Consider the following 14,712-nt stretch of genomic DNA (forward strand, 5'->3'; position numbering starts at 1 on the left):
GACCATGGTCAACATGACGGGCCATCCCAAGGGTCCCGTTTCGAGACGCATAGGGAAATCTGACAATGTCAAGATAGACACCAAGAAAGAGGCGCAGGTTGTGCCTCATGAAGTCGATGGTGCCCATGAACTGGATGGGGAAGACGGGCCTCCACGAGAGGGCGATACTCACTATGTCAAAGGACATCCGGTCATTCGCAATGGTAGACACCCCAACCCTCTACGGAACGCAGCTAATTAAACAGGCGCCGATGTCTCCAAGTATATTGTATCGGTGCGCGATGATGGCGATCCGGCCCTGACCTTTCGTTCTATCGTCTTGGGCTCCGCGTTCACTGCCCTTTCCAGTGTCATCACGATGCTGTACACCTTCAAGCCCATCCAGATGCAGGTCTCGGCGGTCTTTTTGCAGCGTATGTTTTCAATATACTGAACTCTCTTGTCTTTGTCTCACTGTACTAGTCCTGGTTTACGTGTTTGGGGAAGCATGGGCCATGTGTACGCCCCGTCCGGAGCGGTTTCGATCGACTGGGCTGCAAAAAGTCCTGCGCTTTCTGAATTTTGGCCAACCGTTCGGCATCAAGGAGCATGTGGTGGCTGCGCTGATCGCGTCTTCGGGAAACAACGGGCTGAATGGAGTCGAAGTCTACGCCATCGAGAGGCTGTTCTACGACCGAAGCGTGTCCGCCACGACCGCCGTGCTAGGCACATTCTCCATGGCCCTCTGCGGATTCGTCCTGGCCGGCGTCCTGCGCGCGCTGATTGTGTATCCCTCCGAGATGGTTTACTGGTCGACCCTACCCCAGGTCGTGCTCTACCAGAACCTGCATTTCGACCGCAGCGCCAACAAGGCGCGTCTCGCCAAGTTCGGATGGGCGCTGGGACTGGCTGCTATCTGGGAGCTCTTCCCTGCGTACATAGTCACCTGGTTGAGTGGATTTTCGGTCGCCTGTCTGGCGTCCATGCGCGCCCCGCAGGGCACTCGCACGGTGCTGACCACGATCTTCGGAGGCGCCTCCTCGAATGAAGGACTGGGGCTGATGAATTTCGGCCTCGACTGGCAGTATATTCAGAGCACGTATCTCTCTCTGCCGCTCAAGCAGCAACTCAACACCTGGATTGGCTACATCATCTACTATCCGTCCTTGCTGGGCCTGTACTACAGCAACGCGTGGAGCGCCAAAAGCTTCCCATTCATGTCGACCTCGCTCTTCCTCGCCAACGGCACTCAAATGTCCACCACCTCGATCCTCAACGACCGCGGCACCGTCGACTACGCCAAACTCCAGGAGATCGGCCTGCCCTATCTCACCTCGTCCACAGTCTGGGGCTACTTCACCGCCAACCTCGCCATCGGCGCCCTCATCGCGCACGTCCTCATCTTCTTCACCAAAGACATGCGCCAGTCCTGGACGCAAGCCCGCACACACACCCAGCCCGACCCCCACTACCAAGCAATGCGCCGCTACAAGGAAGTGCCCATGTGGTGGTACCTCGCACTATTCATCCTCGCCTTCGTCGCGGGCCTCATCGTAAACATCAAAGGCGAAACGACCCTCTCCGTCTGGGGGTACATCATCGCGCTCCTTCTAGGCGCCTTCATCGCGCCCTTCTCCTGCGTCCTCTACGGCCTCTACGGCGTCGGCGTCGCCACCAACCAGCTCTCCAAAATGGTCGGCGGCGCCATCCACCCCGGCCGCCCCCTCGCCAACCTCTACTTCGCCAGCTGGTCCCACCAAGTCATCCTCCTCTCCGTCAACCTCTCCAACTGGCTCAAGATCGGCCAGTACACCAAAGTCCCGCACCGCACCATGTTCGCCACCCAAATCTACGGCACCCTCCTCGGCGCAGGCCTCAACTACGCCGTCATGACCACCATCGTCACCAACCAGCGCGCCATTCTCCTCGACCCCACTGGGAACTCCGTCTGGAGCGGCTCCAACGTCCAGTCCCTCAACTCCCAGGCTATCACCTGGGCCCTCGCAAAGGAAGTCTACGGCCCCAGCGGCAGATACCTTCTCGTCCCCCTGGGCCTGCTCATCGGCCTCGCCCTCCCCGCCTTCCACTGGGTGCTCCTCAGACTCTTCCCGCGCCTGCGCGATATCCACCTCAACACGGCTATCATTGCCGCCTCTGCAGGCTTGTACTACTATGGGACGACTGCGTGGATCTCGTCGAGTATTGCTGTCGGCTTGTTCTCGCAGTTTTGGCTGCGTCGTCGTATGCCGGCTGTGTACAACAAGTATAATTATCTGATTGGGGCTGCGTTGGATGGTGGCTCGCAGATTGTTATCTTTATTCTGTCGTTTGCGGTGTTTGGTGCGAGTGGGCAGGAGAGGCCGTTTCCTACCTGGTGGGGGAGTCCGCAGGGGCATGCTGATCATTGTTTATGAGATTATAGGCTCTTTCACCAAGGGATATGTGAGAGCATAGCCCAGGAATAGATTCGATGCTTCAGGATGACACTGGGCAAGTCACACGCAGATATGCCAAGGATGATGACAACAGCCAGATACGACCTGTGTTATAATGTCCGACAAGGCTGACCAGCCCAAGTAGGCTAGATGCGGGGATTCACCGTAGAAATGGTATATCAGATCTCGTATGATTCCCTCCAGGAGCGCAACCGATCTCAACTACAGCACCAGCAAACTAACTAAGATGCCGCCCATCTACAACTCCGCCATGGGAGCCAAATCCCCCGCCGTGCTGCAGCACCCAGCCCTAGCACAGTACCCTCCAGCAGAGCGCATCCGCAGACTCCTAGCGCAGCCACTCTTGGCTTCGCTAATGGATCCCAGAGAGACCATAGTCTTCCCAGAAGAACAAATGCTCTGTCCGGTCTGCTGCAACCTCGACCCGCGACGAGCGGCATCCGACGACGGCAATTTCGAGAGCAGGCATGGGCGCGAGCCGAATACTGGATCCCCGATGATGCCTTCGTCGCCATCGTCGAGCTCAATACGCCCATGAAACTCCTCGAGTCTGCTCGGAATGGATGCTTCTTTTGTCCTATTGTTGCCTCGGCGCTGGGAGCTATCCACCCCGGGTGGAAGGCTGAGGGAACCTTTCTGGACATCTTTCTGGCGAGTGGGCTCCCTGTCGTTGTGAGTCTGCAGTTTGGCACCAGGAGTACCGAGATCTCGGGCGGACGGGCGATGATGGGGTCTGGGCTTCATTTACCGCTAGATATATCTATAATGAGCATGAGCTGCTTGAATAGGCTGTACGTCTTATAGTCAATACATTTAATTATTTACATATATATAGATATATGGGTTATATGTATCTCTAATTAAATATAAATAGCTGATGATGACTTACCCAAAAGAGTGCCCGATACTTGGCATTCAGATCTCTAACCCTAACCAGCCCGTATATAACCATCCAGCCCACTATACCTTCTTTGACTCTTACACACATTTGCACTCATTCCAACCTCAGTATATCCACCATGACAGACAAATCTATCGCCTCAGAGGTTCTCGCCCAGTTCGCAGACACCCCATACGCCTGCACCAGCCTCACCAAGCTGAGTGGAGGAACCGGCAACTTTGTCTATCGAGGTTCTCTGCGACATGCGCTGCCTGATGGCACCGACACGGTTGTTTTCAAACATGCAAAGGACTATTTGGCGTCGAATCGAGAGTTTAAACTCTCTCCAGAGCGATGTGTAATGATATTTACCTACCCTGTTTCTCATACAGAACTAATACAGTCCAGCTCATCGAAGAAAACGCCTTACGATCACTGAATGATTTCCCCGAGTCCACAAACACAGATAGCGCAGAAGAAACCCCCCACATCACCGTCCGAACTCCCCACCTGCTCACTTCCCGCCCAGACACCTTCACTCTAGTGCTAGAATGTCTCCCCAACGCCACAGACCTCAAATCCCTCCTCGTCAGCGCACCGGATGCCTTGTCCCGTCCCCACGCCGTCGCTATCGGCCGCGCACTTGGTATCTGGCTCGGGTCATTTCACGCCTGGTCGGCAGCGTCGGCGCAGACTGCGCTCGCGACGCAGCTCGAGAAGAATCATCTCATGCGCGACTTGAAGTTCTCCATCAACTATGACGGTATCGTCCGCATGGTAGATTCTCGTCCAGAAATATTGGGCGAGAGTCGCGCTGTGTTCGAGCAGGTGCGCGATATGGCTGCTGCGGAGGTGGGAAAGACTGGGGGGGAGGGGGTTGGGCCTATACATGGGGATTTCTGGTCGGGGAAGTATGTATCTTTTATTTCTCTTTTGCTCCTCTCGGTCTATCTCTCGCTCTCTCTGTTTGACTCTAACTAACAATACGAACAGTATCCTCCTCCCCAAATCAACACCCACCACCACAACCCTCCTAGTCACAGACTGGGAACTCACCCACGTCGGCCCCCGCGCCCTCGACCTCGCCCAAATGCTCGCCGAGCTATACCAGCTCAAACACTTCAAAAACATCGACGCGGGCGAGTGGATCGCCCGCGCTTTTATCGAAGCTTACCCCCCGCTGAGCGACGACATGGCGTTCCGGACGCTGATCCACGTTGGTGTTCATTTTGTTTTCTGGGGAAGTGTTGTTCCCGGCTGGGGGGATGAGGAGCAGGTTGAGGGGATTGTGCGGTTGGGGAGGGATTTGATTGTGAATGCGTGGGGGAGGGAGAGGGGTTTCTTTGAGGGGACACTGTGGGGTTGTCTTTTTCGGGGGACTTAGTTTGTAGTTGACTATTACAAAGCTTGTGGCTTAGTTTATAGTTGTTAAGTGAGTGGTGGGTTCAATACTGCTTTAATCTTTTTTAAAATGGTTCGATGTTCGATGGTCTATCGCTCTATATGCCGACATGTATATATATGTTGAATCAGACTCCAGGCAGAACTACCCCCATTCTTCACATCACAGCTTCGAGCGGAAAACACTCCGTAGCGGCTCCAGGCCCGACGGTCCATCGTATATCTGTTGCTCTACCAGACGGGTATTTATCTGGAAACTCCGTTAGCTCTGCATCCTGACAATATATCGAGGTATTGACGTACGTGCTGCGGTCCCAGATCTTCCACCCTCTCCACTCCCAGTAACCGCATAGCGGTCTTGGTCTCGTCGGACAGAACTAGACAGGTTAGTCACTGAAAATCCTATACCGTGATGGGTGACATACTCTGAAGCGTTCGCTTGACTCCCTCGGCTCCCCCAGCACCTAAGCCCCACAGCGCAGGACGGCCAACCCCCACGGCTCTAGCGCCTAAACAAAGAGCTTTGACGACGTCCGTCCCCCGTCGGATACCACCGTCAACCAGCACCTCGAGCTTGTCAAACACCTCCGGGCAGTACTTCCTGATCTCCATCAGAGTGTGCACCGCCGGCGGGGCCGTGTCCATCGCTCGTCCGCCGTGGTTCGACAAGATAATGCCCTTCACTTGCGGCGTGTGCAACGACGCGATGTACGCGTCCTCGTGCGTCTGCAGCCCCTTCAACACGATCGGTAAATGCGTATGCTTAGCCAGCCACGGCAGCGTCTCCCGCCAGTTGAGCGACGGGTCCGTCCCCGCGAAAAGCTGTCTCCCCACGCCGCCGCCTCCCTGGTTGGGTCCTCCTTCCCCAGCCTTGTCAGCGGCGACGGTCGCGCTGGGCACGGGCGCAGACGCCCCGACCGTGTTGCGCCGCTCGTCGTCCTCCCGCTTCCCCGGCACGGGCGCGTCCAGCGTGAGCACGACGAACTTGATCTCGGGGATCTTGTTGATGCGCGCCAGCGAGGCCTTGCTCTTCTTGCGGTCGATCTGCACGTAAATCTGCCACCCGAATGTCTGGCCGGGCGCCGCGTTCTTGACGATCTGCTCCGGCGTCATGGACGAGTTGTGCGAGATGATCTGCATTCCGCCGAAGTCGCGACAGGCTTCCGCGATGCCGGCTTCGCCGGCGGGGTGCGCCAGACGGGCCATGGCGGCGGGCGATACGTAGATGGGCATGCCGAGCTTGTTGCCGAGAACGGTGGTGTCCAGGTCGCATTTGGTGCAGTCGATGAAGACGCGCGGGCGGAGGAGGATGGAGCGGTAGACTTCGGTGTTGAAGCGCTTCGAGATCTTGTCGTCTGATGCGGAGTAGTAGTAGGCCCAGGCCTTGTTGCTGACTGTCTTGGTAGCGACCTCTTCGATGTCGTCCATGTTGAGGAGGGATTCCATGGGGGGTGGGCCCTCCTGCTGCTGTGCCGCCGGCTCCGCTTGCACCTTGGGGAGGGTGTCGGGGTTGACTGTGCCTAGCAATTGCTCGGGTTTGAGGTTCTCCTCTAGGGTTCCTGGCGGGTGGACGGGGTCGTAGTCTTCGGTGGCATCTTTCCCGGCGAGCTTGAGGATGATCTTGGCGCCGCCTGGGTGGTCGTAGATAAAGCTCGTTACGTCGTATACTTTGCCATAGAGAATGACCCAGCAGCTTTCGGGGGTGTTATGTTTTGCGACTTGATGGGAAATGGATCAGTGGAAGCCAGTTGATCTGTTAATAACGAGGCTTACCTTCGGCGGCATCAAAGACTTTGGTCATGATGAAGAGAAGCCAATCAATTGAATTGATTACGGAGGGGAGGAAAAGAATCAAATTGACCAGGAATAGAGAACATTGAAATATCTGTCCATCAAATGCGTTCCACTTTATAGGCCGATTCAAGCAGACCGGAGTCAAGTCCGAGTGTGGGGAAACTCCAAGAATGGGGGGATGGAGTACCTCAGGCTAGTAAGCATCTGTTATCATGTAGAGGTACGGGGTATATGGTATTGTATTGAATACGCCTGACTCGGGGCTGACCGAGTCATGCTTACAGAAAACACAGCCGTGATTCGTGGATAATTGAAATATAATGCCATACACTGTAATACAGTCTGTACGATACGATACGGTGCAACCTGACATCACGAGATCCGTCGATTCTCACCTCGTCATCTGCTCTGTCGCATCTCTCTCAGGCTGTGATATCTCGTCTTTCTCGCGTTTCAGCGTCTTCTCTTACAAGTTTCTTCTTTATGATAGTATCTTTACATTACTGTTACCTTTCTGATATCTATCCTCGGCCGTCCCGTTTACCTACCTTGACTCAACCGGAGGCACTCCTATCAACCTGACCTAGCCGGTCGCGACCTGTTATTCAACAACGCTGTACATACTGCCACTCAGTTGGTAGACCGTCACCATGTTCGAGGTGCGTTGGAGTGGGAGTCATCCTCAGTCCCCTTCATTTATCACCCTCGTTCTGCCACCCTGTAACTGGCTGGGATCATCATCCAACGATCTAACCCTCTGCAGCGCGGCGTAGCGGATCGTTATCGTCTTCGAATGCACCGGGCTCGCACGGTGGCCCTGACGTCGGACGAAATCGTCGAGGTGCGAGCGGCCCAGCGGACCTTCGAGGGGGCCTACGTGCGCACGGCGCTGTCGCAGTTCTCCTTCGCCCTGGTCGTGCTGAAGATCTTCACGAGCGAATTCTACAGCACCGGTGCCCTGTTCGCCATCTACGGCACTGGAATCCTTGTTATTGGTCTCTTTCGCCGCCAGCAGGGCAATCGACAGTTCTTTTCCGAGGTGGGCGAGGACGGGGTGCGTCGACATAAGTTTAGGACCAGTGGGAATGCGGTGATCGTCTTGACTGCTCTCAGTGTTGCGGCTTATGCAACGCTTATCGGACTCACCGTGCGATTACAACATTGACGGCGACGAGAACCACATACTACTACTTCTACTCCTGTATATAGCGATGTTTGGGTCTCTGGACGAGTGATGCGTAACTGGCATAACTGCCAAGCGCCAAGACTACCCGCAAAGGACGACAGGGCTCCGGACGACCCACCCGGCTTGGCCCACTACAGATGACCGACGGGGTACGGTGCTAAAGAGTAAAGACAACGGAGCGGACGAAGCCAGAGTTGACAAACTCCGGTTCCAGCCAAATTAACCGTGAGGATGGACCACCGTGCTCGAAAGGGGAGGGGACAGTCACACAGGGGACGCCTTACTTCCACCCCAGATTTGTAGTTCGTTGATGTGATCTCAACGAAAAAAAGCCACCGTCCCTCCAGACAAGCACGGCGCCAAGATGATGGTTGAACCAGGTGCAGGGGTGGTCGCGACGGAAGGTTTCCAGTCTATTCTCTCCTAGTCCCCGCAGGTTCTTGTGATTGATGATTGTTTAATTAAATGAGTGCTCGACAGTGTGTTTGACAACTGTGGCTGCTTGCTCTTATGGAAGTATCTGTCTAAATACAGTAGTGAGATGGCCAGGAACTGTTGGGACCATCCATTCATCTCATCCTGCACCATCTGTATATTCTTGATATCTGTTCCCTGATCTTCAAACTCAACCATCCATGGTTTGTTGTGCCAAGCCATCTGGACCATCACGGGTGTTTGTCGGGCAGTTGAGCCAAGCCAAGTCACCTTAAAATAATGTTATATTTTCTATCCCTTCATGAATCTCACGACGGTCGAGAATTCAGTCGCAAGGGGTATTCTCACATCCAAGGTAATGAAACCCTCCGAGGTCACCATGTGGACTCCACCTCGGGAACATTTTGGACATGATTGACATCATTCATCCATGATTCTGGTCGATCAACGCCCGTCGGGAGATCCACCGCGTGCAAGTCCAGCGCAGTGACTTCATCGGGCGGGTGGGCTGTTTTCTTCAGCCGGGATGGGGAGATTATAAGATTTCGACTCTTTCGACTCTTTCGGTTGCTATATTTAATCTCTTCTGCTCCTGATTTTCCTCGAGGGTGTGATTGTTCCTTGATTGTCTCGCCTCCTCGCCTCTCCCTTGGGCATCACGTTGTTTGTTGACTCGACCACCACTGTTGACTTCGGTTTGTGTGGTGTTTTCCTGTTTCTTATTTATACCCCCTGGAAAAGAAGCCATTATCTCATTGTGATCTCAATCCTTTGAACCGAATTGGGGTTGGATTGAGTAAGCTCCGTTCACAGCCAGTTTTTGGTGTTGGAGCTTGAACTTGAGTCATCCCGCCGTCCCGCCGTGGATCTTTGGATCTTTTCTCGTCATTTTCTTTCCCCTCCCTTGTTTTCTCCCTTCCTCTTCTTCCTTTCAACGTTCTGAAACCGACCTCGATCAATATTACCGTTAGACAGTCGTTGCTGAAAGTCCGGAATTCCTGCTTTCTGCTTATACCCTGACGGTCGACACATCATTTGTTTACTTTTTTTTTTTTTTCAAAGTTCTTGCTGCTTCTGTGCAGGAACTCGTTCCAACTCATCCCTCTTACGTCGTTGCTGCAGTGCTGCGCCACCCAATTGGGGATGGCTCAACATAGCAACATCGCTCGGACTGCAATCATGTCGAATGCTACCAATCCCAGTTCTTCTCATGATTCCTCTTCCGCTACCTCCAATGGGGTGCCTCCGACCGGAAAGCCTAGGCCGGATGGGGCCCACGACTCCTCGCTGATGCCCCCGTCCAAGACCGTGGCTGGTCGAGCGCTAGGGAACGAGCTGCATTCCGAAAGCCTCAAACCCCCGTCGGCGGACGATGGCGTGGGGATCGCCTTGACGGATACTCCGGTTTCTACCGCTCCGTCGTCTCCGCAGATGTAAGTACATGCACGTCATTCCTCGTCAGGCACTTGTCCGTTGTCTTCCTCTTGTTTTCTTCATGTCCTGTCGGAGGTCGACAAGGTCGATCCCTCACTTTGAAACGGATCAGCGGTTGACGGTCCGTCTGATCCCGCACGCAACCCCTCTTCCCCCGCTGCCTTGTGCGCTCTTTCTTTTCGTAGCGTCAATAACTCCGCATTCTTCATACTCAATTCATTCTCTCTATTTCCATCTTCCCTGTGATTCCGGTCTCCACATCTTCTGTCTCCAGGTGACAAGCGAGGATGCTGACCCGTGTCCTCTCCCTAGTAATGCCAGCAATCAGGCCTCCACGCCGGGCTCGGGCCGTCTGCGTGCCACCACGCTGGACATCCCAGGTCTCACCAAATCCAAAGTATCTCCCGATGGCCGTATCGCCCAGCGGGATCTCGGCTCGAAGTTGGTGGTTGTAATGGTCGGTCTGCCCGCGCGCGGCAAGAGTTACGTCACCAAGAAGCTGGCCCGCTATCTCAACTGGCTGCAACACGATACCGAGATCTTCAACGTCGGTGAACGGCGTCGCGTGGCGGCCGGCAAGTCCCCCACTCCGGCCAAGCCGCGCGACCACCGGAAAAGCTCCGTGCACAAGGATCTCATCGATTCCGTGCGTCGCCTGAGTGTGAGCGTCAACAGTAAGAATCGCACGCCGTCCCGCCGCCAGACCTCTCCGCCCGAGATCGATCCACAACGCGCCTCGATTCCCTTCGCCCAGGCGAAGATCCTGGTCAACGGCAAAGAGGCCGAAGTTGAAGAAGAAGCCGTCTCCGCGGAGCCTAGCAACATCCTGCCGCCGACGGGCGGGGCAGCTCCCGAGCGCGTGGAGAGCCCAGAAGGCACGGATGGTCCTCCCGAGCCCATCGAGCAGTCCGCCGATTTCTTCGACCCCAACAACCAGGATGCCGTGCGGGTGCGGGAGTTGGTGGCCCTCGACACGCTGGACGAGCTCTTGGACTACGTCATGGATCAGGGCGGCAGCGTGGGCATCCTGGATGCCACCAACAGCACCATGGAGCGTCGCAAGGCGATCGTCGATCACATTCGGGAGCGCGCAGGTTCCGAGCTGAACATCCTCTTCCTCGAGAGCAGCTGCGTGGATCCAGAGCTGCTGGAGGGGAACATGCGCTTGAAGCTGTCGGGTCCCGACTACCGAGACAAGGACCCGGTCAAGGCCCTGGAAGACTTCAAGAAGCGTGTCCAACTGTACGAGAAGTCGTACGTGCCGCTCGGCGAATACGAGGAGCGCCACAATATGGCGTATATCCAGATGATCGACGTGGGCCGCAAGGTCGTCTCGCATCAGACCCACGGCTTCCTCTCGTCCCAGATCGTCTACTACCTGCTGAACTTCAACCTCTCGCCGCGTCTGCTCTGGATCACCCGGCACGGGGAGAGTAAGGATAACCAGGCTGGTCGCATCGGTGGCGACTCCGAGATGAGCGAGAACGGCCATCGGTATGGAAGGGCGCTGAGTCGCTTCATCGACTACAAACGCAAGGAATGGGAGTCCCACCAACGGCAAAAGGAAGCCATGCAGCAATTTCCCCCGCGCCCCGGCGACAGCACGCCCCCTAATCCGTCCTACATCCCGCGCGATCAGCCTCGCAATTTCTGCGTCTGGTCGTCGATGTTGAAGCGGTCGATCCAGACGGTGGATTACTTCAACGAGGAAGACTACGACGTCAAGCAGATGAAGATGCTCGACGAGCTCTACGCCGGCAAGATGGAGGATATGACGTACGACGAGATCCGCGAGAAGTACCCGGAGGAGTACGCGGCGCGGAAGAAGAACAAGCTCTTCTACCGGTATCCCGGCCCCGGCGGCGAGGGATACCTGGACGTCATCAACCGATTGCGGGCGGTGATCATCGAGGTGGAGCGCACGACGGACCACGTGCTCCTCGTCACTCACCGGTCGTGTTCCCGTGTGCTGCTGGCGTACTTCCTGGGCCTGAAGCGCGACGAGGTGGCCGACTTGGAAGTGCCGTTGGGTATGCTGTACATGTTGGAGCCGAAACCGTATGGAGTGGAATTCCGCGCCTACCGCTACAATCCTGACAAGGACTGGTTTGACCATATCCCGGGCTTCACGCTTCGCCAGTCGAGTACTTATTAACCGGATCCCCATCTCCCAGTCCCTTGTGTTTGTAATGACTGTTAATGACCTGATGTGTTCTTTATTGTTCTCGTGGTCTGGCGTCATTGCCGGATGGACCTACCTCGCGATGACAACCCAGCGTGTCTTTCTTCCTTTCTCTTGCTTTCTTCCTTTCTCGCTTCATTTATTTTCTGTCTTTTTGGGGGTTATCTGTACGGTCGCGTGTCTTGATCTTGCATTTTACCGGCGTTCCCCGAGATTTGTACGCTGTTTGGAGGTTCCGTGGGATATGATCTCGTCCAGTCTTGGGCATGCCCTCAAATGTTGCAAGGGCGAATAACACGAGAGCGATTCCCACCGTCAGCAAAAGACAAGTGATTGTATACTTAGTTTAGGTTAGGTCAAGTCAAATTACTTAGGGTTCGCTAGAATCAATCCAACCCCATCACAGCTCCGCCACCTTTTCAAAGATCTCCAAGAAAGCGGCCGGCTCCTCCGCCCCTTCAACCACATACCGATCTTGAATCGTAAAAAAGGGCACACCCGACACTAGCTGTCCGCGCGCCTTCTCCGCCTCCGCATCCACTTCTTTTCCCCCCTCCTCACCCGCGAGGAACTTCTCCACTGCGGCGGTATCCAATCCCGCAGCCGCAGCAGCCTCAACCAGGACCCCCCGATCCGTAATATTCTTCTCTTCCTCGAAATACGCCTTGAATAGCGCCTCCACTACCCTCGTCTGCAATCCCCCAACCTCCCCGTCCGCCTTCCCCTTCACGGCAGCAGCGGTGGTAGACGAAGTCCCCTCCAACCCCCCCGCATACCACACCAACCGATGCGCATCCCTCGTCTTCCCCGTCCTCCCCCCAAACCGGAACTTGATCCCCTCGTTCTCCCCAACAGCCGCCAACCGGGCGAAGATGGCTGCCGTGCGGTCTGCGCCGAACTTGGCGGAGTAGTGTTCTGTTTTGGGGAAGCCCGGGTAGGCCGGTGCCGTGGGGTTTAGGTAGAAGGCGTGCCAGGTGAGGGTGAAAGTGGTGGTTGGATGGGTGGCTTTGTGGGTGGTTATTGCGTTGGTGAGGCGGCGGAGGCCGATGTAGCACCACTTTTTGTTTGTTAGTTCTTGTAGGTTGAGAGAGGAGCGGATGGATGTAGTATATTCTTTCAGGAAGTGTTGTTCATGTTGGCTAGTGTAGTGGGAAGGGAGGGGAAACGTACCGGACACACGGCGTCGGAGATGATGGAGATGCTGATGTTGGTCATGATGCTCTATACTCTAGTTATGCAGATACAGGACTGAATAGAGCAGATAGAAGCAAGGTACTCAAAACGCTTCATACATCTATTATAGTCCAGATGTCGATGTAGAATTTGTCAGCAGCATTGATACAAGACCCACCATGACATCATCATCCTCAGGATCGGCACTGGGATCGACTCCGGGGAAGCTTTATCAGATACCGATATCAATCTATTCAATCTATATTCTGTCTTCAATGGGATATTAGGATGTCATTGAGAAAAATTATCAACAGATCGCCTATGTACATTATCCTCCTCATCCCCCACACCAGAAACAGATAGAAAAACCCAATGATCGAATCCCTCCTAATCAAATGCCACAACGCAATCTGGTCCCTCCTCCACGCCATCATCCTCGACATCCCCCCAACCAGACTTCCCCTCTTCCCCGCCCTAGCAGGCTCAGTCTGGTTCTTGACGCTCGCGTCTTTGCTCCTCACGTGGATCGCCCGTGGCATGCCGCGGTATCCGGGGCAGAGTAATCCGCATGTCGCGTTTGTACACCCTTTCGGAGTAGACGTGGGGTGTGAATAGGTATGCTGATAGGATTGTAGGTTTATCTCGGATATTGCGTCCTTTGAGCTCAAACCGCTGTTTCTTATTGGAACTTCCATGACTGCTGTCGGGTTCTTACTGACTGTCGCTGCTGTCCACGTCGTTTACTATGAGCCGGGGTTTGCCCTGGCGCGGGCGAGAGCGAGAGCGAGAGCGAGAGATACCCCCGTGCTATCTCCCCAGCTTGAGAGGGCCCTAAGCAACGATGCCCATGCCCCCTCCATAACCACCTGCTCTTCAACACGCACCCAGTCTATCGGCATCCCCGAAGAGGGGCCCCAAGAATTCGAAGAAAGAGAAGATGACCCCACAACCCGCACCCTAAAACTCATCTCCCTCCTCGCCATCCTCGCAGCCAGCACAGCCAGCACCGCGCTCATCCTCCTCGGCGTGATGGACACCTTCCGTTACAAGACGCTGCACCACTTCTTCCTCCGACTGTGTTTCGCCGGTCTGGCGATTCAATCTACCTGTACGGCTATTGTGTATGCTGATGAGGTGCTTGATTTTGTTGCTTACCTGTGTCATGGGGCACGGTGGCAGAGTTATACCGGAAAGAGGAATCCGAGGGTTAGGGTTTTGTATGTTCTCTTCCTATTGCTATCTTTTTTATTTATATTTTTTTTCTATGAGGGAACCAAGAATAAGGGTGCATGGCTTTGGCTAATGATAGCAGTGCCTCCCTCTCAACGGCACTCATCCTCGTCGAGCTCACCCTCGGCGTCGTCTTCCTCTCGCTGATCGTCCCTGACGACGCACAGTATCGCACGGCTGGAATCCTAGAGTGGGTGATTGCCTTCCTCGGCACGGTTTACCTGTGGTTGTTTTGTGGGTTTTTGGATAGGTATTTCTCCTCCCCTTCCCCGTTCTTCGTTCATCATACTCACCCACCACACACTGTGCACTGCATATATGGATTGACTAACGCATAACATAGTGCAACCCTCGAAACCCTCGTCCCGAGCGCTCTTTACATTTCCCCCGAGCAGGGGAGATTGTCTATACCAGGCGAAGGGGGGTTGGCTGGGTCTGTTGAAGGGCAGGGAAATAGAGTAGAGGGTGAGAGGGCGCCGCTGCTCCATCCCGCCGTGAATAGAAAATATACGTGATGTGAACGTCTCCTTTTGGGTTTGTGTGGGCTGTAGATGTGTTTATT

General features: G+C 55.0%; 7 protein-coding genes across 7 annotated transcripts; 5 read left to right on the forward strand and 2 right to left on the reverse strand.

The window, feature by feature from the left end:
- Nucleotides 1-13: 13 nt before the first annotated feature.
- On the forward strand, nt 14-2,514 carry BDW47DRAFT_131047 (OPT family oligopeptide transporter; the record flags this gene model as incomplete). The annotated part of the gene is made up of 3 exons (XM_024817232.1): nt 14-203; nt 246-413; nt 463-2,514. 3 exons carry the CDS (start codon nt 14-16, stop codon nt 2,391-2,393), a joined length of 2,289 nt encoding a protein of 762 aa, XP_024673188.1. The 3' UTR covers nt 2,394-2,514.
- Nucleotides 2,515-3,454: 940 nt separating this feature from the next.
- On the forward strand, nt 3,455-4,699 carry BDW47DRAFT_124802 (uncharacterized protein; the record flags this gene model as incomplete). Its single annotated transcript, XM_024816309.1, has 3 exons — nt 3,455-3,673; nt 3,724-4,226; nt 4,309-4,699. The coding sequence occupies 3 exons, from the start codon at nt 3,455-3,457 to the stop codon at nt 4,697-4,699; spliced, it is 1,113 nt and encodes a 370-aa protein (XP_024673189.1).
- Nucleotides 4,700-4,854: 155 nt separating this feature from the next.
- BDW47DRAFT_131049 (FMN-dependent alpha-hydroxy acid dehydrogenase) lies at nt 4,855-6,517 on the reverse strand (the record flags this gene model as incomplete). The annotated part of the gene is made up of 4 exons (XM_024817233.1): nt 4,855-4,966; nt 5,020-5,093; nt 5,142-6,434; nt 6,490-6,517. The coding sequence occupies 4 exons, from the start codon at nt 6,515-6,517 to the stop codon at nt 4,880-4,882; spliced, it is 1,482 nt and encodes a 493-aa protein (XP_024673190.1). The 3' UTR covers nt 4,855-4,879.
- Nucleotides 6,518-6,948: 431 nt separating this feature from the next.
- BDW47DRAFT_103808 (uncharacterized protein) lies at nt 6,949-8,213 on the forward strand. Its single transcript, XM_024812166.1, has 2 exons — nt 6,949-7,169; nt 7,274-8,213. The coding sequence occupies exons 1-2, from the start codon at nt 7,161-7,163 to the stop codon at nt 7,673-7,675; spliced, it is 411 nt and encodes a 136-aa protein (XP_024673191.1). The 5' UTR covers nt 6,949-7,160; the 3' UTR covers nt 7,676-8,213.
- A 539-nt stretch (nt 8,214-8,752) lies between these two features.
- On the forward strand, nt 8,753-12,157 carry BDW47DRAFT_103810 (6-phosphofructo-2-kinase PFK26). Its single transcript, XM_024812167.1, has 2 exons — nt 8,753-9,564; nt 9,878-12,157. The coding sequence occupies exons 1-2, from the start codon at nt 9,275-9,277 to the stop codon at nt 11,718-11,720; spliced, it is 2,133 nt and encodes a 710-aa protein (XP_024673192.1). The 5' UTR covers nt 8,753-9,274; the 3' UTR covers nt 11,721-12,157.
- BDW47DRAFT_103811 (DsbA family oxidoreductase) lies at nt 12,132-13,015 on the reverse strand. The gene is made up of 2 exons (XM_024812168.1): nt 12,918-13,015; nt 12,132-12,804 (listed from the first exon to the last, which is right to left on the reverse strand). The coding sequence occupies exons 1-2, from the start codon at nt 12,960-12,962 to the stop codon at nt 12,148-12,150; spliced, it is 702 nt and encodes a 233-aa protein (XP_024673193.1). The 5' UTR covers nt 12,963-13,015; the 3' UTR covers nt 12,132-12,147.
- Nucleotides 13,016-13,292: 277 nt separating this feature from the next.
- Nucleotides 13,293-14,665, forward strand: BDW47DRAFT_124807 (uncharacterized protein; the record flags this gene model as incomplete). The annotated part of the gene is made up of 4 exons (XM_024816310.1): nt 13,293-13,495; nt 13,556-14,137; nt 14,233-14,400; nt 14,494-14,665. The coding sequence occupies 4 exons, from the start codon at nt 13,293-13,295 to the stop codon at nt 14,663-14,665; spliced, it is 1,125 nt and encodes a 374-aa protein (XP_024673194.1).
- Nucleotides 14,666-14,712: the final 47 nt, after the last annotated feature.

The sequence above is a fragment of the Aspergillus candidus genome (genome assembly GCF_002847045.1).
Source record: "Aspergillus candidus strain CBS 102.13 unplaced genomic scaffold BDW47scaffold_15, whole genome shotgun sequence".
Classification (NCBI taxonomy): domain Eukaryota; kingdom Fungi; phylum Ascomycota; class Eurotiomycetes; order Eurotiales; family Aspergillaceae; genus Aspergillus; species Aspergillus candidus.